The following is a 23,353-nucleotide window of genomic DNA, read 5'->3' on the forward strand; positions in this document are numbered from 1 at the left end:
GTCAGTAGTCACTAGGGATGAGTGGTACAGTTTCACAGTAAGATTTATGTCCAAGGAGGTTCCTTCAGATGAAATGTGGAAGTATGTCCATACCTGAGAGTGAACTTCTTTTCATTTCCTGTGTAATCCACCGCGATCAGCAGGAGAAAGGCTGCTGTTAAAAAAGCCATTCTGCAACGATGTGCAACTTTACGTCCCCCGAAGTAGCCAGTGATGTTGCAATCAACTTCGTGAAGGAGTAAAAATCCATAAGAAGCAATGTAATGCATGGCCCAACAAAGCAGAGCAAGTTTGTTCCCGCTCAAATCTAAAATCCCTCTCCCGTCACCGGTGAGGAAATTCCACAGCTCCATTTAATGGAGTTATTCCACTGATCGACGCCTCACAAACGCCTAGGTATGGCCATTAATTTAGGCCTAAGCAAAATATGAGTAGGCTTCTTAGAAGAAACAATATATCAGGGAGAGCAATCAGAATAGCTCCACGCAAATAGATCTATTTTGCAATCTGCATGGATATGAAGAATCAAAACTAAATTAATGGCAAAACTAAAACTTCCACTCCAATCATTCAGTAATCACACTAGATAAACATGCGTGCTGTCATGCGTGCTGCCATCTGTACAAACTAACAAGTGTTGCCTTTTTGTTCCTTCAGTCTCTACAGATTCTCACTCCCAACATGGACGCCCCCCGTTTGTTCACAGAGACGACAGAACTAGCAAAACCTACGAGCGGCTGCAAAAGAAACTGAAGGAGCGTCAGGGAGGCGGAGGAGGAGGAGGGCAGGTGAAGGACAGCCCTCCCCCTTCTCCACAGAAGACTTGCAGCAGCCCCCCGACAGTGGACATTCACAATGGCGTCGGTGGGAAAGGGCTGGAAGTGGATCAGGGGCAGCTCAGCCACGCAGTGGTCAGCTCTGAAATGCAGACAAGCAGAGGGAAAAATGGAGAATCAGGAGGTAAGGAGGTTAAAGGGTAGAGGTTTGTCGATGTTTACAATTGGGCTGACACATAGCATTTTCTAGATGTTTGTTGTGTTTAGGCGCTGAGAATAGTGCATCATTAGCTGCAGCAGCTGGTGGCAGTGAGGGATCAGCACCGCGGCCAACATTATTCTTGATTACATGAACTCTGGCTGCTCATTAATCATGGAGTTTAACACTGCTACTTGGCAATACCAGTGAATAATAAGGAATTACTGTCAGTTTTTAAAATGAAGGAAAAAATTATTTCACCTTATGACTTAAAGAAGATTGCTGAAATCTAGGAACACTATGTGTAGAACCTTATCACCACAGCAAATTCCTCGTATGTGTAAAACACTACTTGGCAATAAAGCTCCTTCTGATTCTTCTGATTCTGAAATATGAGCAGTCTACCACTAAAATGTAATGGCATTAAATTAAATTTTATTTATATAGCACCAAATCATAACAGAAGTTATCTCAAGGCACTTTTAATATGAAGCAGGTCTAGACCGTACCTTTTATAAAATTATTTACAAAAACCAAACAATTCCCACCATGAGCAAGCAATTAGTGACAAACTCCATTGAGAACGTAAGCAGGAGGAAGTAGATCATTCAGTAGCACAGTTCCACATAGAGATGTGAAGTAATGGTAATGACAGTGGAAATAATATTAATATTAATTTAAAAAATAGTACCAATAATGATAACAATAACAACAAGAAGAAGACAAATAATAATTGTAGCAGCCGGTTTTGAGCAGGAACATGGGGGCAGTGTAGTTGGCTTGCAATCATAGATCCAGACTCTACAGCTTCGGAGTAGGCTTGGGTGGTATCTATTTTTCATACCTTCCTGACATTTCACCATGGTATACGGTATATGACAGTATTTGTGTAAAAACAACAAAACAAAAAATCCCATAAAGTTGAGATGCTGGTGTTAGAAGTCATTGTAGAATTCCAGGGTTTTCTGTTTTAACCAGCGCAGCATTTCTTTCTTCTTTCTTTACGGCACCAGCGGCTCAGAATCATGTCAAATGACGCTACTCAGCCAGTCAAATCTGTGCATTGCGACTCGACTCAGTCAGTGAGATGCACACACAGCCTGTGTGACACAGGGGAGATGAGATTGAGAGACAGTCAAAGAAATAAGCGTTCATTCGTCCCACAGGGAGATGGTGACGATTATTAAAAGCGGCAATGTGAAGTGCCACTAATGTTACGAGTTACGAGCAAACATACCCACTCAAATCCGAACCAAGCTCACAGAAAATAAACAATCTAAGACCCAATGTAATTGATCCACCAGAAACAGCTGTTTTTGACGGTATTTAACATCATACCTTTGGGATTTCCTAATACCTTGACATCCTTCAAGCCTACAGAAACACCTGCAGAAGGTGACGGAAGAAGAGACGAGACGGCACAAATCTATGGGAGAGAGAAGATGTTCGAGTTAGTAACATTCTTTAAGGGGATAAGAATCTATACAGATGGAGAAAGAGAGGAACTCGGTACATCATAGGAAGTCACCAGCAGTCAAGGCCTGTAGCAGCATAACTAAGGGATGGTTCAGCCAGTCCTAACTACAAGCTTTATCAAAAATCAAGGCCTTGCCTCCCAAACCCAAACTGGAACCTGATTCCACCAGAGAGGAGCTTGATAGCTTGAAGGCTCTGGCTCCCATTCTAATTTTTGGAACTCTAGGAACCACAAGTAACCCTGCTTTTTGGGAGCATGGACTAATTTTCTTTTTCTAATCTTTTTTTGCAATGTTACGTCGGAAAATCAACAATCTCCGTTAGTAGGTTATAATTTTGCGTAGGCTGCAATCTCACGATTACATTCAGTCACTGCATCAATGCGGAATCTTCCACATCCACATTGCGATGCGTCTTAGAATCGAGAAATGTCCACACCTCTAAAGTAGATCAGAGGACAACAGAAAATTGTAAGTCACTCAGGTGTTTATGTCCTTAAGGCATGCTGAAAGAGTAGCTAAATGAGTATTATCATTTATTTTTTAACTTAAAAAAATTAAATTGTAGAGAGAAAGGGGATGGAGTTGTTGCATTCTGTTAGAAGTTGGCATACAAGCACACAAAGCAAACTAGTTTGTGAACTTGGAAATGTCATAATTTCTTCTTGCCGCAGTGTATTGGATTCATGTCTGTTGACGCAACTTTCCTAACAAAATTCTTACCATTACTTTTTCCTAAACCTCCTTATTCTGAATGTTGATCTGTAGCCTAATGGTGAATTTAAAAATCAAATTCACATCTTTGAATTTGAACAAATGCCTCTTATTTTCAGCCACTAGTCATTGTAGATGCATTGAAATATTCCCAGCAATAGTTCAGCATGCAAAAGGTAGTTATACCACCAGATAATATATTGGGTAGATCGTGCCAAGTTACACCCATTACTACATTGTCAAGAAGCACACATACATGATGTTCAGAAATGTTACAATAGTTAAATATATATTACAGTGCGCTCAAATACAGCAGAAAAAATTGCAGTCAGAATTACCTATTTATATTAAAACTAAAACAGTATTTGTCACATGCCTTAATTATTTCTCTCCTCAGAGCTGGATGAGGAAGCTCAAGCCCTGCAAGCACTATTGAGTGCCATCAGTAAACCAGTGGTTAGTATTCACCTCTGCCATCTTATTACATCTTTTTCTTTTTCTAATTTATACAGGTTTTTTATGATTTTATGTGACTATTAGCGCTGTGTTCATGAAAACTCATAATGATGCAAATGTGTTGCGTCATTAAACATTCTATTAACATCTGTGGTGAATTCTTGCTGATATCTTGTGAAAGGAGTCCTGCTGACTAGCATCAATGTGGGAATTTGTATTCCCAAATGTGCCACCAAACAACTGCTAGCAGTTACTAAAAGGTTTGAGGTTTTTAATTAAACAGCCAAACTCTCACATCCTCATGGTCCTATGCTGGGTGGTGGCTTATAATATATAATTACATGTTAGAATTTAGGAAATAATCAGATGTAAATATAGATATATGCAAAACATTATTTTATTCTTTGCAATAACCTTTGAAAGATCCTGGTTTAATGGTGCTGGGCTGATCAACAGCAATATGGATACATAAAGAGCTGTTCTAACAGCAGCTGGAAGGGAATCAGTAGAACTAGAAACAGAATTTTTTTGACCTCCATATAAGATGTCTCTAAGGTCTGAACTCCTGGTAAAAACAGCAAAAGAAGTCTAATGGAAAGATAATGGATAAAGTTATGGGAAGATGTCTAATACAGAGAAGGTTCAGCATCAATGGAAAGTGTGTTCTTTTTTTTTTCTCCATCTTTGCTAACTGTGGGGAGGAAAGGAGTAAGGTTGGCCCCCAAGGACAGAGGGAAGGAAGAAGTGTAGAGTTGACCTGATTGAGTTCTTCCACATATGCACTTGGTAGTGTAGTACCTGCAGTGTAGCTCAGGCTATTTTTAAACCTCCCCAAAACAGCATGAAAAATCTTAGGGTTGCGTAGCACATCCCTGCCAAGTGATGAAAATCCATCCCCAAAATGGCATCAGCTTGGATATTTTGATCCCTCTGTCCTTTACTCTACAAAGCAATGTGATTTTGGTGTTGGTTGTGGAAATGGAAGAATCAAATATTTCCTTATGATAAATTACTTGAAAAGATGGTACAGGACTTCTTTCTGGATGTGACCCTCATTGGACTTGGAACAGTGACTGTATGTGAGATTTGGCGGGTGCTGTGTTTAGAGCACTACAAGATTGACCATTTCTTGGGTTGATGGTGTTGTATGGACTTGATACTGACCCTTGACACTTTCACGCGATAGGTGTCAGACATACAGGCCAGAGGAGCAGTAGTGACCTGGAGTGCACCCACCAGGCCAGAGAGTGAGAAAAGCGGTGTGGAGGATGATTGCAGCCCCCTAGAGCCCCTCAGTTATGAGGTCTCAATCTCATTTAGCGGCAAAGATGGGAAGTACAAGAGCATGTACTGGTAAGCACTAGCAGCAAGATGCTATAAGGCTTTATAGACAGTTATTTTAAACCGCACTAAAGATGTTTTTTGTTTGTTTGTTTTTCTTTGCAGTGGTGAAGAACTAAGTGCTACTTTAGAAGACCTTCGACCAGCAACTGACTATCATGTCAGGTTGGTATAACCCTCAACCTGCTTTTGTTTTAACTACTGTGTTAATGCACAGACAGACATTTTGTAACCAATTTGTTCTCCTTTCCTCAGGGTCCTGGCCATTTGCAACTGTTTACACGGAAGTCCGTCGGAGGCTGTGAGCTTCACCACTCTAAGCTCTGAGCCGGATCCTCCAAATCCTCCCAGGAAGGCCAGCGGGACCAAGAACACGCTTGTACTCCAGTGGAAGGTAAAAACAGTAGGACGATTGATGGAGTTGGGATTTAAGGGTGGAGGACAAGTAATAAAAGCATCTATGTGAAAGAAAGCACAGATTTATAAAAAATGTGAAACATAGATTAACCAAAAATTTAGAAAATTGTCTTATTTGCATATAATAATAATAATAACTGAGTTATAATGAATTTTGTTGAAGTGGTAGCCATAGCACATTTAACACAGGTTTTGTGTGTGATACCTGCCACATATAGATTTTTCATCTTAAGTAGCCTCACAGTAGGAGAAATTGGTAAACGACTAAAAGGTCATTCCGTTAAAATCCCCAAACTCTCCTTGTTGCTGAGATTGCCTCCAGTATGTTACCTTGGTATATTCTATGGCTTCATTAAAGTGGCTTCATTAAAGTTGCTCAGTTGCTAGTAGTGAAAACTTCACTGAATTACTTAGAAAAGTGTGTACACCTGGATGCACCTTATTTGTTATTAGTATTCTTTGTAATTAATGGCAATTATAGGAAATGTTTAGCACTAGATTTTGAATGAAGGATAGTGGAGCTTACTGTAAATACTGTATTATCGTTTTCACTTTGTATGCATAAAAAGTCAAACAAGTGGGCATTGGTGTATCTATTAGTGTATTTTATATATGTATCTGACTATAATAACCAAACTATGTATGGCTTATCTACAGGCTCCATGTGACAACGGTTCCAAAATCCAAAACTTTATTCTTCAATGGGATGAGGTAATTTTTATTAGTCACAAAATGTTGAACACTGCACTGCCCTCCCGTGTTTTATGTGAAACTGAGATTTGAGTTACTTGTTCTTAAAACTAAAGACTTTGTTCTCTGAAGGGGAAGGGCACTGGAATTTATGAACAGTGCTACTATGGACCTCACAAGCAGTACAGAGTGACCAAGCTTTCACCAGCTTCAAGATACTCCTTCCGCCTTGCAGCCAAAAATGACATGGGTGTAAGGTAGGCACCATGACGAGCTAGATTAATTCCTGGATGGCACCCTCCCTGTTGTCCATTTTTATGTTACTGTTTCTTCCATTCACTGTCTCCATCTCTGTGCGCATGTGTGTCCCTCACTCTGTCTCTCCTGTCTCCTTCTCCCATTCTCTCCCATCCTCTGTCTCTCTCTGCCCTTCCCAGCGAGTTCAGTGAAGTGGTGGACCTGTTCACCTCATGCAGTGTGCCATTGCCACCCTTCCCTCCAGAGCTGGAGATGACGGGGGTGACCTGGCTGTGTGTGAAGTGGCAGAGGCCCGCTAGCTCTCCAAAGGAGGATGACATCTACTATATTTTGGAGATGGAGGAGGAAGGCTCGGTATGTCTCTCACAGTCTCTTTTGGAATAAAGAAATCAACTGGTTGTTAATAAATGACTCAGCAATATCTGCAACTAAAGGCTAAATTACTAAAATGTTATACATATTGTTTCCCTTCTATGTAAGGTGCAGTTGCCATTACTTAGAGTCATTACTTATTTGAGGGCAGTATTGCCAAGTGCATCTCTTTGACATAATATTCAGACAGCATGAAATATGTACACCATAAACAAAGTACAGTTACAGTTTTCACAATTCAAATCAGTAATATTAACACTTTTGCTGTAAAATAACTTAAAATTCATAGCTACTGTCACCTCTGCCGGTATCACCTTGAACAGCTACGTGCAGACATCGTGCCTGCCAGGGAAGACACAAAAAAGTTCCCCTATCCCCTGTAGCTGTTTTGTCTCCTGCAGACCACTTTGTTTTCTGCGCTACAATGGTTGTCTTGTAAGTCATTGCTCACCTGGTTGTTTCTTTCTCCCTTTGTCATTTGTCCTTGTCCCAGGGATATGGCTTCCAGCCAAGCTACGATGGTGACGAGCTCTCCTGCACCGTCAGGAATCTCCACAGGAGTACCAAGTATAAGTTTAGGGTAAGGGAGCCCTGTGATGTTTGCAGTCAAAGCTGGTGATCCACAAGGCAGCAGCGGAGTGTGAATTTGTGGTGGGGACTGACTTAAAACAGGGAGGGTGCCTAGGCCCATAGTGGCCCTGTGACTCATCCAAGATTCTTCCAGCAGGGCAGTGGGCAACTGACAGACCGGAGGACTCCACTGCTCATCTCATGTGGGGGGCCCCAGTGAGAAGCTAGTCAAGCAGTGTTTGAGCCACGGTGGCTTTTTGGCTGGCAGTAATGGGACTGACTTTAGTGACAGACTTTTTCTGTCCATGTCACTGCATTTCCTTTTGTCTCTCACTCTTTCCCTCGTTTCTCCACTCTCTCATCCTGACATTCTCTTCTAAATTGTTGCTCTCTTGAATGTTTGACATTGAATGATAAATCAACTGTACTTGTATTAAAGTCCGACTGATTTATCGCTGTGCAGATATTATCAGCCGATATGAGCTAAGTGCAGATAAATCGGTATCAGTGTTTACACAGCCGATTTATGAATATTAAAAAAGAAACGGAGAGACAGATCCTTCACTCATGTCATCGGTGTTGCATAGTTTGCCCACCAGAGGGCCCTCTGCAACTCCGCTGTTAACAACACCGTGGCACCACAAAACTGTCTACCAGAGTATGCAGAACAAACAAAGGAGGAGAGTATGTGATCACAGTGAGTTAGTCATTTGTCATGTGAAATACACAACATAAATAAGAATAAAAAATAGCCCTCATAACTTCTCCTCACCTGAAAACATTCATGATCATACTTGCTAACCCTCCCGGTCTTCTTTGGCCTCTCCCAGTTTCCTCCCAGGTTACAGCAGTATGTTTATTGTTACAGTAGTTGGGTGTTGGAGGCTACACTGCTGACAGACTTGATAGTAGATTTATTTCTGAAACAGTGTGGCTCTTTCTCCCTTGTTAATCACTTCTAATATACTCTAACATTGCTTACAGCAGCTATTGCTGCCCTTGCAAAATTAGATTAGCCACAAAAGCTAGCCAATGCCATGTTTATCAGTGGAAGAGCGCCAACATTAATGAGCGATTAAACTACAGTGGTTAACGTATTCTAAGTATATCTGCGAGCTGCTTGTCTGTAGTTACATTCGGTGCGTCAGAACCAGCGGGGACATGTAAATAAACATGAGCTAAACAAGTATCTAACACACTTTCCTGCCAAACAAAGATATGTGTGTAAAATCTCAAAGTTGAATGTCCTCGTTGTAGACAGTCATGAGTATTAGATGCATTCAACAGCAGCGTTTCCTCTGGGTCACTGTATCATAGATGATGTTTGAAAAGTTCTCGTAGCTTTGGATAGAATAAAAAGAGAGCTGGTCAAGGGATGAACTAGATGTGAATATGCCACATTGAAAATAGTCATTGTGGCAGATTATGTGTTAAGTTAAGGCATTGATAAATTATCTACAGTGAATTGAAGGCCTGTGTTGCATCTGCATATGAATTAGGCTGAATTCAGACCAAATCAGGCATTGCTGCGATTAGCTGCAGGACTGTTCTGCGGTGTGTGGGCTTGTTTGCTTGTGCTGTAGACTTTAACCGCTGTGAAACAATCAGAAAATAAGATTTCTCTGATTCACCATCTTTATTGCAACCAGGGCTCCCTCGCTACCAAGGCTCCCTCTCGTCATTCACTGTCTAGGTCGCTCATCCACCGCTGTTTGTCTCGCTCGCTGTCTCAAACAAATAAAACAAACCAAAGGAAGCTTGTTCCTTGGTGTCGCCATTTTTCAGCATAAACTGCAAGCTAGACACAGATGCTGAAGCTGAGTACACAAAATAAACCAAGCAAGGACACAACTATGACTATGACAACTATACATTTACATTTGTACAATTAATTGTACAAACTACAGAGACTAGCTGTTTTAACACATTTCTTAACCCTTTAAAAAATGTAACTATATATTTATAACCTTCTTTAAGGATGTCTGTCTTCAGTAGGAACCCATAGGTTTGGGTGCTTGAGTGCTACAGACAGGGTAGGAAAAGTACTGACTGTCTAATGCATTGTTTCTTTTGATATTTTTTATTGTTGGCAATAACAAAAATATAGAATAAGACCTGCCTGATGAACATGATACTGACAGAAAGGTATTATACTACCCAAACAAACTACCTTATGCCCAAGTGAAATGTTCATTAGGCATTTTCAGGACTCCTTCCCTCATTTCCAATTATCCAGCTGCGCAGTGTGAGAGGAGGCTGGCTGCTGTGCTGGTTTGTTTTGGTATAGTATATGGATGAGCTGTACTCAGCAGGCTCACAGAGAATTTCATATTATTGCAGATGTGCAACACTGAAATGAAAATGCCAGCAAAGCTTATTGCTTTGTTTTTTGAATGCTTGTGGTGTCTAAATTGTTTAGTTGAAATGTATCTGTTGATGTAACGAGTTGAAGCCTTTTGATAATGTGGTATTTGTCTGTGGCCATTTTAGTTGCAGGCAGAGTGTGTTATGCTCACTCTCTTAGATCCCTCTATTACCCTTCTCTGAGTCAGTGCTTGTTATCAGGAAACATAATGACCTTTGTACACTTGTCCTCATTGACTGACTATGCAAACAGAAGCCAATATTCTGACAAGAATAATATGTCTCCTCACTGCCTGTAATCACGCACTTCCTCCAGGTGGCGGCATACAACTCAGAAGGCAAGAGTAACCCTAGCCAGGTGGTGGCGTTCATTACGAACCCAGACAGACCCAGCAGTCCCTGCAGGCCTGTCATCAGAGGAAGAGTCCTGCCCAACAGCTTCAAGATGGCCTGGGGTGAGCCTTTCCTACCAATTGCCCTTTCCCTTATCAAAATCCTTCAGTCTTGCATTTAGTTGACAGCCTGGAAGGGCCAGTTTGCAATTTCACTTATTCCCATTGAGCTCTGTCTGACCATAGATGAATCTTGAGACAGATGACATTCGAAGCAGTCTGTACAGTAAATGACTGACAGTTCTCTCCATTATTCAGACATCAGCATGAATCCTTCCTACACCTCACTGGACAAACACATCACTCACTGCTGTACTTTTCAGTTTTCAAAATGGAAAAAAACCCCATGTCTGTAGCTTTGAAAACACCAAATTGAGTTTCTGAAGAAATTTGAGGGGTGAAAAACACATCATTTACAATTCATGCCTCATCTACATTTACATTTCTTACTTATATTAATTATTAATAAGCTCTTCGAGATTTCAGATGCAGCAAGTTCCTCTATTATTAAGCCACTCCTTAAGTGTAAGAGTTTGTTGACTTGCTTCACTACACATTTTACCAGAATGAATCCGTTCTCAAGTAGATTTCCAGACATAGCATAGGGAAAACTAAGCTTGCTGACATTGGTGGCAGTGTAGTTAAAAAAATTGGTTAGTGCAGTTTGATAGTGATTTTCTTGTTTGTTTGTTTTGCCATTTAGAGCCCCCGAAAGATAATGGTGGAGCAGAAGTCACAAAATATGTTGTGGAGCTGTCTGAGGGCTTAAGTGGTAAGTTGCAAATGGTGATAATAAATATATAAGATAAAATAAAAAAAATAATTTCAGATGAAGTGGAAATGATGTGACATTGAAAAAATTACTTTATTGAAATAATAATAATAAAATGTTAAATGTATTTGCAATGTGTTTGTACTTAGGTTTGTCATGGGAGCTGGTGTACGCAGGGCCAGCTATGGAGCACGTGTGTGAAGGCTTAAAGCCCGGCTGCTCCTACCAGATGCGAGTTTACTGCATGAGCGAGGGGGGGCAGAGCCCGGTGAGTCATTCAGCATCAGCACACGTGCACACACAGTCGCGCACGCGACCTTGTGTTTTGCCACAGGTATTTTATGACTTTGCTGATCACTTACAATTTTAGTTGATCGCAGGTATAAGGGTTCACAAAATTGCACCTGGTTTTTTTTTTTAAATGCAAGTACCAAAGTACCAAAAGTAGAATACAGTGACATGTAATACAGATTTTATTACCTACACATATTTTATCTAATTTGAAATGGACTTAAAATTACAATGCAGGATCACTCCATTACATCCGATATGTAAACAAGGACTCTCACTGTATTGGCTGCTACAGTCCACACAACAATGTAGCTATACAGTATAAAACCTGATTGTTGTGCACTGTTTTTCTATTGGCTCTCATATTATTGAAAAATTTCTCACCTGTTACATATACTGTTATTGTTAGAGCAGGCAGCAATGAATCTCACCACATCCTATGGTTGACCTGATGATTTTTACATGAATAATTCTAAATATTCACTCCATTTACGGTGAGCTTTAATTGAAAATTGTCATTCAGTCAGTGTTCTATGTTGGGATATTAGACTATGATTGCTGGTGTGTAAGTACAAGACAAAGCCCGCTAATCGATTAACCCTCCCTGCATGTGTCAGAGGATGTTTTTCTTAATTAGTTCAGTTCACAGACCGTCTTCATTAATTTCTTCATCAGCTGTTAGTGCATGCATTTATTCATGATGGAGCTTGTAAAGAAACATGACTCATGGTGGTGAGATCCTGCCTTTTGGTGCAGCACAATGTGACATAACACTCACATGTTTGCCTTTTGTCACAGAAGTTGAGAGTCTGAAAAATACCTATTTTTTCACTCCGTCTAACTTAATCCATGGCGTTGTAAGGAGTACAGCATATTTCTCTGTATGTTGCTGTACCTTTGAGAGATGCATTCACACTTGTCTCCTTTTTTGCTCTATTGTAGCCTTAATCAATCTGATAAGCTGGTGAAAATGACTGTATCCAGTGTGTTTGTGTTGTGTGAAACAGAGAAGGGGGGTGAGATTGTCAATTAGTTTTTGTTTTCTGGGTCTTAACTGGTGTGTTATCTTCCCTTGCAAGCTGTCGGAGACCCTGCAGGTCCAGACTCCCGCAGTGCCCCCAGGGCCCTGCCAGCCCCCTCGGCTGGTGGGCAAGCCCAAAGCCAGGGAGGTGCAACTGCGCTGGGGTGAGTCATTCCTCTCCAACTCAGATCTGTGTGGGATGTATTCTAGCTTCTGTTGATGTATTTATTTGTCTAGTGAACTACCTCAGAGCAGTGAGCTTTGATTTTGCAGGTTGTGTTATTTTGTTGTTTGTAGTTTTATCTTTGTGTATAAACTGTATTATTTTTCTGTTGAAAACCTTTTTTAAAGTATATTGATTTATAAACACTAGTTGCATGTATTTCCTAGGTCCCCCTCAGGTAGATGGAGGCAGCCCAGTGTCCTGCTACAGTGTAGAAGTGAGTGGGCCGCAGTCTGAGGAGAGCTGGGAGGTTTACCAGGGTCCAGAGCTGGACTGCTCTGTGGGAGGCTTAATGCCTGGCAAAACCTACAGTTTCCGGCTCAAGGCAGCGAACAAGGCTGGGGTGAGAAAGACTGTCAAAACTGATCAGTCAATAACGGGAGAAGGGATTGTGTTTTTCTCTACATGCTTTCAACCCTCTCTCATTGAAAATATTTGTAAAAGCCTAATCTGAAATTTTTCACTTGTATAAAATACATTATACATATATTTTTTGTTCTTTTCTACGGTTAGTTTGGATCTCTTTCGGAGCGCTGTGAAGTTACAACTGGCCCCGGGGCCCCTGAGCAGTGCAAGGCTCCTTCCACTACATGCAAATCCCCCAGCTGTGTTGTTGTGAGCTGGGAGGTAAAAACCCACATAGAACATTATTAGTAAACTTCGTCATCAGTTTAAGTGCTGATGGGAATTCTCAATGGTGTTTGTCTCATAGGCCCCTCCTTGCAACGGAGCTCCGGTGACAGAGTTTCGTCTAGAGTGGGGAGCTGCTGAGGGCAGCATGCAGGTCTGTTACAGTGGACAAGGGCTCAGCCATGAAATGAAGGGGCTGCTGCCTGCAACCAACTACTTCTGCCGAGTACAGGTGAGCACTTAAAAAATACAGATTTCCATCTGTTCCCACTGTTAAAATAAACACCCTAAAAATTTAATCTGATCTCACCTTACAATGAATAAACACCTCATGCACACGTTTACGGGTTGAAGCCCACAAAGCTATGACAATGTTTGTGAAGCCCTCACTTGAACTGTGTGGATTTATACTAGTGTGTAGGAAACATCTTGAAAGATGAAATCTGGAGCAGTCCCGCCTAACTTGTCCTGTCAGTTAAGGCACAGGTTTTAGCTTCAAGTAGGTTGATTTGCAGAAATTTATCCATCATGTGTAGGAAATACATTTCTTATAAATCCGTATGTCACACCTCAGTAATTGTGTTCGTAATTGTCCAAAAATGTTGCCGACATGGTAAATTTCATCATGTCAACAGGATGCAGCTGTGTTTTGGATGATATTTATGAAAATTTTACTACAATAGTCTAAGGCTTGTCAAATTTTGAAGATTCCTTTGTGGGGTTAGTTGATTGGCAATGATTTGGAGAACATTTGTGAACTTATTTTTTTATTAAGTAATTTATTGTGTAGCAGAAGATGGTTGGTTTTTAGGATTTGCTATGTTATAGGGCAGAGGTTGATTGTGTGTTCTTGCCTGTAATGATTGGTTAACGAATGTCTGCTACATTAATAGCTTCATAACCACTAATTATGTCTTAATTACATTTGGTTCAGTAGTTGCAGTACATCATCATGATGAACAAGCTTATATAGAAGCAGGGTAGACTGTGTCTCTGATGTTTACATTGGATCTCCACCTTGTGGTCAAACATGGATGTTACACTTGTTGTAATTAGTTTTCTCCTGGGTCTTGCTGTTGTGCAGGCTGTGAATGTGGCTGGCGTGGGACCCTTCAGCGAGGCAGTTTTGTGCCAGACGCCCTGCTCCGTGCCTGCAGCCATCAGCAACATCTACGCGCTGAAGGAGTCCGAGCTACAAAGGTACGAGACTCCAGTGGACGCAGATGAAGATGAGGAAGATGAGGATAGAGATTCCCAGCCACCACCACTTTTCTCTCCGTCCACCTGCCTGGGTATTTCCTGGGACCCCCCGTGTGATCATGGTTCTGAGATCACATCTTACCTGATTGACCTTGGAGAGCGCCAGCCCATTGTTGTGGGCCCTGTCAACAAACACATCATCCAGCATCTGCAGCCTGACACCAGCTACAGGTTGGTGCTTCCCCATTGCATTACACTTGTACTACACAAATTTGTAGCTTTCAGATGTCAAGAAGAGCTAATAGATTTGAAACTGTTAGATCTCAGCGCTCACAAGTCATAGAATGTGAGACAAATCAATTACACACAGACACCACACTCGTATATTAACTCTCTGCCTGTGATGCTTTGTACCAAAGGATGCCAAATGGGACAACTGAAGCAAATATAATTAGTTACACTTGGAAATCCAGGTTTTTCTGGACATCCCTGGCAGCTGTTTAGAATACAGTTGTGAGTTGTCCAGACCTGACCCCAAACTTTTTGTTTTCACAAACCTATCATGGCTCAGCTAGTATCAGACTGGTGGCCTGTATTTGTCTGTGATCCAGGATTATAAAATAGGTGTTTTTTATACAGGAAACTCACGTTATACACAGTCTAAGTAATTAAAATGCCCTTCATGGATGAATATTTTAAGAAAATCTTATTATTTATCTGAAATATCATCCACACAGGGATAGGTTTTGTACTATTTTAATTATATGCTGTCAAGCCAACACAGAACTGTGGCTGTCTGGAAGCTGTAGGACAGTGTTTTTTTCCCTGTGTTTTGGTTCTACACATTGGCTTTGTAATGAAACAAAGACTGCTGCTCAATTAAAGTGTTGACTTTCAGCTTTTTGGTCATTGTGTCAGAACCAGATACTGAGCTGTAACAACATAAAATGACTACTTGGAGAACTGAACACCAACTGATGAGATAGAAAACATGTTAATACTGTTTTGGAAGTCAGTAGTAGTGCTTAGATCAGCTCAGTACTTGCAGCTCTCTGATATCGACATCTCTCTTCTTCCTCAGGCTCCGAATTCAAGCCCTGAACAGCCTGGGAACAGGCCCCTTTAGTCACACCTTTAAGCTGAAGACGAAGCCCCTGCCCCCGCAGCCGCCCCGCCTGGAGTGCACCGCCTTCAGCCACCAGACCCTCAGGCTCAAGTGGGGCGATGGCCCAGCCAAAGCTGCCACCTCAGACGCCCTACAGTATCAGCTGCAGATGGGGGACAAGAGCGGCAGGTCAGTGGCCCATTAGTCAGGCGAAGGGAAGTGACCTAACAAGAGATAAAACGATAAGAGAGGAGACTGGTGTTTGAGCAAAAGCTTCAGATAACTGTATTGAGGAGGATGGGGTACATAGAAAATATTGCACCAGACAGAGAGCCTTTATAAGGAGACAGGAACTGATCTGCTTTATGCCACTGTATTCTCGTTTGCTTTTTGTCATCTTTACCCTTCTGCTCATTAAATCCTTTCTGTCTCTCTTTTTTTCATGTTCCTGTCATTGCAGATTTATAACCTTGTATAAAGGACCATGCCACACACACAAAGTCCAGAGGCTTAATGAGTCTACCTCTTATACGTTCCGCATCCAGGCCTTTAATGAGGCGGGCGAAGGGCCCTTCTCCAATGTTTACACATTCACCACCCCACGCTCTCCTCCAGCCCCTGTGAAAGGTATAGTGGCAGCCCTTTCTTTCCTTTTTCCTTCTTTCTCACTCTATCTATGTGGATCAGCTCTTATTAACTTTAGAAACACTCACTGTTGACATAAAGACAACCAGTGTGCTCAGCTTTTAACCTCCGTTGACCCAAGTTCAACTTGCATTTGATTACAATCCAGCGGCCCGAGATTCGCTTGTCGGCTGTCATCATGAGTCGGGGTGCTCAGCACTGTGGTCTGGTTTCAACCAGCCTCTGCAAAGCCTCTTTTGATCCTACGCATTGAAGTCAGTAATGAGGACGTGGGTTTTATTCTCAATGCGGCACCTCTTTAGAATCAGGCAGTCATGTGCCAGTTTGTCAGTGTTACTTAACACTGTGTGTCTCCCCACACAGTGAAGTAGACTCTTAACCATTAACTATTTGAATTCACTAACAATTTCAAACGCCAGAAAATATTACAATCTTCCTTTGCACTGTATTTTTTCATGATTATCAAGGCACCAGTAGAAAACAACTGCTTATTTTTTTTCTTTGCTCAAAATGCTACCTACCTACTGCGAAAAAGTTACATGTAGTTTTGTAGATTACACCGATATCAAACCAAATAGTGTTGGTATTTTTTCTCAAAGTAGGTTTTCACACATCTCATTGGCAGCAATGTGGCACTGCCCTTCACAGAGAACCTTAAATAAATGGAAGTTCAGTTTTCTTGTGTTTTGGATTATAGGTCAGTGTCATGTATGTTTGTAATTCCCCTCATTAGAAATCCTTTTTCTTGATCATACTGGTTGATCTCTTGTTTTTAATTTGATATTCAGTGGCAGAAATTCAGTTTTGCAGATATTGCCAACCAGTCACTGTACCTTTTAATTATATCTGCACTCTCTTCCTCCACCCTCTAGCCCCTAAAGTGGAGCGTCTGGATGACAACTCCTGCGAAGTCACATGGGAGGCCCTGCCACCTATGAAGGGGGACCCGATCATCTACACCTTGCAGTGCATGATGGGAAACTCTGAGTTTAAACAGGTACTGACGTTGTTGTTGTTTGAAGGTTTAGTACTCCCTCTTTGTATGTAGTGTCCTTACCTGCGGATGACCTGCCATTCATCACAGCAGCCTTTTTATACAGATCAGGATACAGATGGATCCAGAGCCTTAATGTTTTCACTGTGGCCATTGCAGCATCCTGTATTAGTCACCGCTGGCTTTAAATCGCCCATTATGCAAAGATCATTGATCCATGAGGTATCACAGGTGTCTAGCTCCTGCCAGCACATTCATCCCTCTCAGTGGCCTCCAGCCACGTTAACATGGAGTAATGGCCACTGCATGGATATGCTAATCTCACCACATCATACATGGTAATTGAATCAGGGAGTTGACATTTGTGGTTGCCAAACCACATGAATTTGTTGCCATTCTTATTGTCAGTCTCAGTGGCCTAGACTCGAAATCCCATTTTTAAGAAAGCTAATATTTGCAAAAGATATGAGCTTTAGTGATAACGAAACTAGTGTAGTTTGGCTTGTGAATCATAGACAGTTCAATAATTGTTATACTGTTGGTTTGAGCCCAATATAAAACTGCTCGTACACTCCTCCAATAGCCTTTGTCTCTAATGTTTTTTTTTTTCTTTACTTTTCCAATTTATAAACAAGAAAATGGGGAATGTGTTGAATTCAATTTTAGACTTTTACATTTGAGATGAAAACTTAGGTCACTCAGTAAAGAGAATCAAAAGTTTCATTCTAGCAACACAACAGATCAGGTTCACAACGCTCTCTAAAAACTTGTGCAGACAGCTAAAGCTGATGGCTTCCCACTTCATCAAACTAAAAAATCTGAAAGTAGTCTGTAAAGTCTTTAAAATGAAAAAACAGTCAAAGCTGAAAGAGGGATATATAATTGATTTTGACTTGAAAGAGCTGAGAGGCAACTTCATCCAGTTGGTCAGAAGCAGTAAGAGAGGAAGGATTTTGTTAGCTTTATTGTCCATTACAAGTTCAATACAATTCAAGAAAGCAACCTAATTCACTAATATTTCTCATTCGGTTCAGGCAAAAAGATTCTAGAAGATTCAAGAAGCTGAATTTACTGAAAATTACTTCCCTCAGTGATATATTATCATAAACATAGTGATGAAATGCAAGGAAATATAAGATAAAAAGACAGAAGTAATGTATTTCTGCAGCTAAGAAAAAAAAAAAAAAACTTTCTCTTTCTGTTTTTAATGACAATTCTCCTCTTCCCTCCTGTTCACAGGCTTACAAAGGCTCTGCCACATCCTTCCATGTCCAGAACCTGCAGCCCAACAGTGACTACCGTTTCCGGGTGTGTGCTATCAGGCAGTGCCAGGACGCCCCTGAGCTGAGTGGCCCTTACAGCCCCACAGTGACCCTCTCCCCCCAGCGGAATGAGGTGGCAGTGGGCGGTGGTGCGGCCAGCTCGGGGTCCAGGGCTGGCATGGAGTCCAACCGAGCCAGACGGAGTCTGACGGACGAGCAATGCGCTTTCCTCCTCCTCATGGTTTTCGCCGTAATCGCCATCCTCATCGCTTTTGTCATTCAGTACTTTGTCATTAAATGAGCGGTTTGTGCCACCCAGCTGCAGGGTTATAGCTTTATTCTTCCCCCCTCTCTCTGTTGCTTTGTATTTTTCATTTTGTACTTATTTTTTTCCTTTGTCAACAGAGTAATCACATTAGTCACAGTGGGGGGCAGAAGGGGGAGGGCTGGTGAGTGAGAGCTTAATAGCAGTTACAAATTTAGGATGTAACATCTAATTTTGCTGTGATAACCTTCCTGGATCTCCTGCCTTTGTCACCCCGCCCTAACTTTGTAGTATTTGTTGATCAGTTCAGTTTTCTGTTCCATCATGATCAGCTTCCTGCCCAAAAGGAACTCAGAAAGAGCAGGGATATGGTTTGTTTTGGGGAAGTGGCGCTTTCAGTCAAGTAGTTGTTGATTATGTGTGTGTACATAGAAATAATCATTATTTATATTTCCATTTATGTGTCCAGTATGAAACTGTTTTTGATAGATGTGTTCCAAAAATAGTATGTAGGTGTGTCATTAGCCTATGTGCTATTTCATCCTGGGACCTGGTGGGCCAGTGTTTGCACAGTGGGGGGGTGTGTGTCCAGATGTGTATACTGTATGTAGTTAGTGCCACAGAGGTACACAGCTGGGAGGGCTTCAGGGCCAGATGAAGGGATTTAACCCCCCGCTGGAGTTTAAGGGTTCTAGTGAGAGAATAAATGGAAATAAAAGTCTTGTTCACAATATAGAACGCTCATTTAGCACTTTCCAACCTTTTTGATGTTCAGAATGTTTAAGGATGCAAAAATGACTGGAGAAATGTTAGTATATTTTTGTACAGTGAAGACACAAGGACCTGTAAGTTTGAGAAAAAAAGCTTAGTATAAAGTTAGAAAACAAACAAAAACCAAACTAACAGTGAATTATAATTATTTTTACTATCATATAGTTATACTGCTGCTTTACTCTGAAATATTGTTGTTCAGCACAAAAAAATGTATGCTTACCTGTATGTTTTGTTATTTTGTTTTTCCCCAGTAATTGATTTTGCACCTTTAGTGAAAGAAAACCTTGACTGACTGCGTCTTGGTCTTGTGATGCATTTTATAGAACACACTTTGAGATTGTGCAAGCCCTACTTGTGTTTTTGGGTGTTTTAAAAGTTGTAGTACCACATAATGTGTCACTGAAACAGCTGATCTATCTCAGCAAAAAAAAAAGAAAAAAAAAACAGAGGAAAAAAATTATGTACCAGTTGTTTCAGAGGCCTTAATTGGAGAGGAAAAAAATCTCGGGAGAATTTTCTTAATTTCTCAAGTTTGATGTTTTTCTTTTAGTGTTAGAAAACACTAAAATGTGTTTTATTTACTTTTATTTTTGCAACATTTATTTGATGTTAGTAAACACACGTAATAGAGAGAGAAATTGAAAGTAGTTATATGAATTACTTGTGATTTATTTTGATTTTTTTTGTCGGGTCATACATGTGTGAAGTATATTTTTTTATAATATTGAAGGTAATATAAGTTAATACTCTCCAGAGAAAATAACAAATCCTGAGTACTCATGAATCATGGAACGCAAATGGCAGATACAAAATGTGTTATATCATGTACTTCCTGTGAATCTAAATTTGCCTTTTCTCTCTGTGTGTTAAGTATTCGTAACAGATTGCTTACGCTGAGTTTTCAGTGGTAATCTGGCTGTAGGGTCTAGTGTTGTTTGGTTTTGGGCAGACAACTGCTGTTGCAACTGTAAAAATGAAATACAGGTACCTTGCAAAACGTCTTGGATAATTACATGATTTGGTCTTTCAGACATTCTGCAAATGTCTTCTCTTTGTCATTTAAAGAATTCAAATTCCTATTTTTGATAGCAATTGCAATGTGTGCCATTTTAACACCTCTTCACTCTAGGTTTATTGCCTTTGGATGGGGAGATTAACAAAATGCTACAAAAATGAGTAAAATATGCACAAAAATAGAGACCATTTTTATGTAATTTTAATGTTTGCAGTTACCTCATACACCGTACATTCCAAAATGAAAATTTGTTATACTATACATACTACCAGACATATCACTTTAAAATGTTCGTTATGGGAAAAATGTATAATCATAGATATGTATTTAAAGTGTATCTGTATAGCCATGATATCTACAAAGGATCCATGCACAATAAAAGATTTATAATTCTTAATCATGTTTGAAGTTTGGGTATATATTTGTCTTTGGATTACTCAAATAGAATATTGGCATGAAAAAACTTATTCCTGATTGGCTGCCAAATTTCTGTTAAAATTGTATCATAGGAAACTTTAAATATTGTTCCAATCAACAGTTTAACCACTTCTCTACGTTAATAACAGAAAGTTAATCGTCTTTATTGAGGTAATTCATCAAAATTCACTGCTTTCCGCTTCCCAAATGTGAGGATTTGGGGCTTTTCTGTCTTTTTATCATTGTAAATTAAAAATTCTTGTGGTTTTGGACAAACAATGTTTGAAGATGCCTCAGGCTCTGAGAAACTGTGATTGACATTTTTCACAAATTTCTGATGGCTTTCAATTAATCAAAAAATAACTCAGATTATTTAGTTATTAAAATAATGGTTAGATGCAGCCCTAATTGATAGCAATGGTATTTTCCTCCGCTGATACTCGCTAACCTATCTTGTGAAACAGGCCTAACCATGGTTTAACTGACAGAAACCAACTGAAATGGGGACCACAGTATATGTGATGGTGGTGGCCATGGTATAAGTTGTGTAAGTGTAATAATGCACTCTGGGGTGTATGTATATAGAAAATAATTAACAAGGATACCCTGTGCCATGGTGGGCTTTTGCCTTGTCCATTATTTTCATACTGTATTTCTTACATCATACAATTATATAATTTGGCTGAGAGAGCATATTCCTACATAAGTCTGGGAACGTTTAAATTATCCCCCTACAAAAAAATAGATAAGACTTACAAGTATAGCTAAATAACTAAAACACTAAAGCTCCTCAGAAGTCATAACATGTCATTTCCTGTTGCAATATTTCTTAAATATTTTCGTGACTATGACCAAGAAACAGCTATAGGAAATGCATGTAAAGGGACTCAAATCTACTGTATATTGACTATATTTTAGTTCAATATTAAAACAAAAACCTTTACCAACTCAAATCAGATGGGCTCCACATTATGGCACCAATGTGTCAGTGCGTAGAGACTTTAGACTGAAAGTAAACAAAAGGACTAACCCTGTAATCTGCTTTACTTTTATTAAGAACGTCTACATTGCCAGACTACCATTATTGTGTTTTTACAGATAATTATTAAGGCAGGTGGTTGCAACAACATTACCCTAAATCAAGAGTAAAACACAGATGATTCAAAATCTGGAGGATCTCTTCTCTTTCATTCTGTCACGAAAAGGTCTGTCAAGAAAACATCTGACAAGAAAATGTCCAAAGCATTTAGAAGAATATGATCAACTACCGATTGAAAAATAAAAAATCAGGGATTCTTCTGTCTGATCTTTATTTTGTAATGACTTCAGAATTCAGCACTGCGGCTACACCTCACAGTATTTTGTGTGTGTGTGTGTGTGTGTGTGTGTGAGAAAGAGAGGCAGTGTCAACTGAAAGCTTCTGAAATGATGTATAAGAGTTCCTGTTGACTGCACAAGCACAAGTGGTGTAATCAAGAGAGCCATGATTAATGATGGTGAAAGGGGGCTTACTCGTTGCGGTCTGGAAACCCTTCTACAAAAAACAAGCCAAAAGATGGGCAAAACAGTTTTTCCTGTCGGGATGCTTTGACAGGAGTAAAAATTGACGGAGGAGCTGTTCCTGCTGCCCCTCTGAGGTGCGAGTGGTGCATCCGCCTGTGGATCAACGGTAAATACACAAATACACCCTGATGTCAGTGTGACACTTGTTGCATGCAAAGGTTCATTTAGATCTAATGGATAAGGTGGCTCTGAACCAACAGAGCTGTACAGAGCACATAGCTGGCCATGCAGGCTTTGGTGATTAATGTTACTTTGGACACAAAATTTGAAAAACATGTAGATCAATACGCCTCTGTGCAAGTTCATGACGTAGACCTTTCACTTGCAATGTACTAGTTGTTGAAAGCCATTTAATTCACACACAGAGGCAACAATTCATTTCAGTGTCCATGCCAATGGTCATATTGATCTGCAGAACTTGCAACACTCTTTCTCTCACTACAAAACTTTCACTGAGACCGAAGACCTGAACTGAATTTGTGGATTAGTGGGACGTAAAGTCAAGAACACTGTGCAGTGACTTGTTGGAGGTCACACTAAATCAAAGCTTGTATTCTAATATTGAAAACCGGACTTTAAACCATGATCAGGTTGAAATACTCACATGAAAATCTCATAGATCAACAAATCCAGCGTCCTATTCATTCATTCATTGTCTAAGGAGATCACCAGATTTTCCTCTCAAGTGACCTCAAGATTTTTGTAGTCTTTTGACCTTTTTATGCCCTTGTTATGCCTCTAAGTACTGACTAAACGTATGTTTCCTTTAATAAATTTGCATTCCTCTTTAACCAGGATTGTTGAGGTTAGGTTTATTACAAAAAGCATGAGGTAACTTGAGGGTGAAGGGGAGCTGGTGGGTGTGTAAAGTGATGAAGCCAAGTAGAGGGACAGATGGGGCTCGTGGGCAATTAAGCAAACATAACAAATTTTTCAGTGAGTTCTTCCAGACGGCTTGGCAAACACACTGGGATTTCAGCGATTGATGTATTAATTAATAAATTTAGCACTCTCTATATTTGTATATTATAGATGATATGATATGATGATCCTCAATCTGCATTAGTCTCCCGGAGGAGCAGCATTGATGGGGGGTTCCCTCAAATCTTATTTCCTCCATCTTATGCCTTTTACCGCCATCCATCCCATCAT

The 23,353-nt window shown here is 40.3% G+C and overlaps 1 protein-coding gene across 2 annotated transcripts in view; it reads left to right on the forward strand.

The window, feature by feature from the left end:
• Positions 1–20,618, forward strand: part of fndc3a (fibronectin type III domain containing 3A) — a 51,854-nt gene extending 31,236 nt beyond the window's left edge. Inside the window, exons 7-27 of one of the 2 annotated variants that reach the window (XM_038693454.1) lie at positions 658–960; positions 3,562–3,620; positions 4,807–4,973; positions 5,067–5,126; positions 5,217–5,355; positions 6,036–6,089; positions 6,201–6,325; positions 6,506–6,680; positions 7,192–7,278; positions 9,949–10,087; positions 10,728–10,796; positions 10,946–11,064; positions 12,167–12,272; positions 12,499–12,674; positions 12,845–12,958; positions 13,044–13,193; positions 14,046–14,392; positions 15,243–15,455; positions 15,727–15,893; positions 16,784–16,908; positions 18,145–18,468. In XM_038693454.1, the coding sequence (XP_038549382.1) occupies positions 658–960; positions 3,562–3,620; positions 4,807–4,973; positions 5,067–5,126; positions 5,217–5,355; positions 6,036–6,089; positions 6,201–6,325; positions 6,506–6,680; positions 7,192–7,278; positions 9,949–10,087; positions 10,728–10,796; positions 10,946–11,064; positions 12,167–12,272; positions 12,499–12,674; positions 12,845–12,958; positions 13,044–13,193; positions 14,046–14,392; positions 15,243–15,455; positions 15,727–15,893; positions 16,784–16,908; positions 18,145–18,468 (3,218 nt within the window). Of the gene's footprint in view, positions 1–657; positions 961–3,561; positions 3,621–4,806; positions 4,974–5,066; positions 5,127–5,216; positions 5,356–6,035; positions 6,090–6,200; positions 6,326–6,505; positions 6,681–7,191; positions 7,279–9,948; positions 10,088–10,727; positions 10,797–10,945; positions 11,065–12,166; positions 12,273–12,498; positions 12,675–12,844; positions 12,959–13,043; positions 13,194–14,045; positions 14,393–15,242; positions 15,456–15,726; positions 15,894–16,783; positions 16,909–18,144 lie in introns of both variants that reach the window. The other variant, XM_038693455.1, reaches the window with a different exon arrangement.
• The last annotated feature ends 2,735 nt before the right edge of the window (positions 20,619–23,353 follow it).

This window comes from Micropterus salmoides, unplaced genomic scaffold (genome assembly GCF_014851395.1).
Source record: "Micropterus salmoides isolate LMB-PRFRI ecotype aquatic unplaced genomic scaffold, ASM1485139v1 Ms_hic_scaffold_3, whole genome shotgun sequence".
Taxonomy (NCBI): Eukaryota; Metazoa; Chordata; class Actinopteri; order Centrarchiformes; family Centrarchidae; genus Micropterus; species Micropterus salmoides.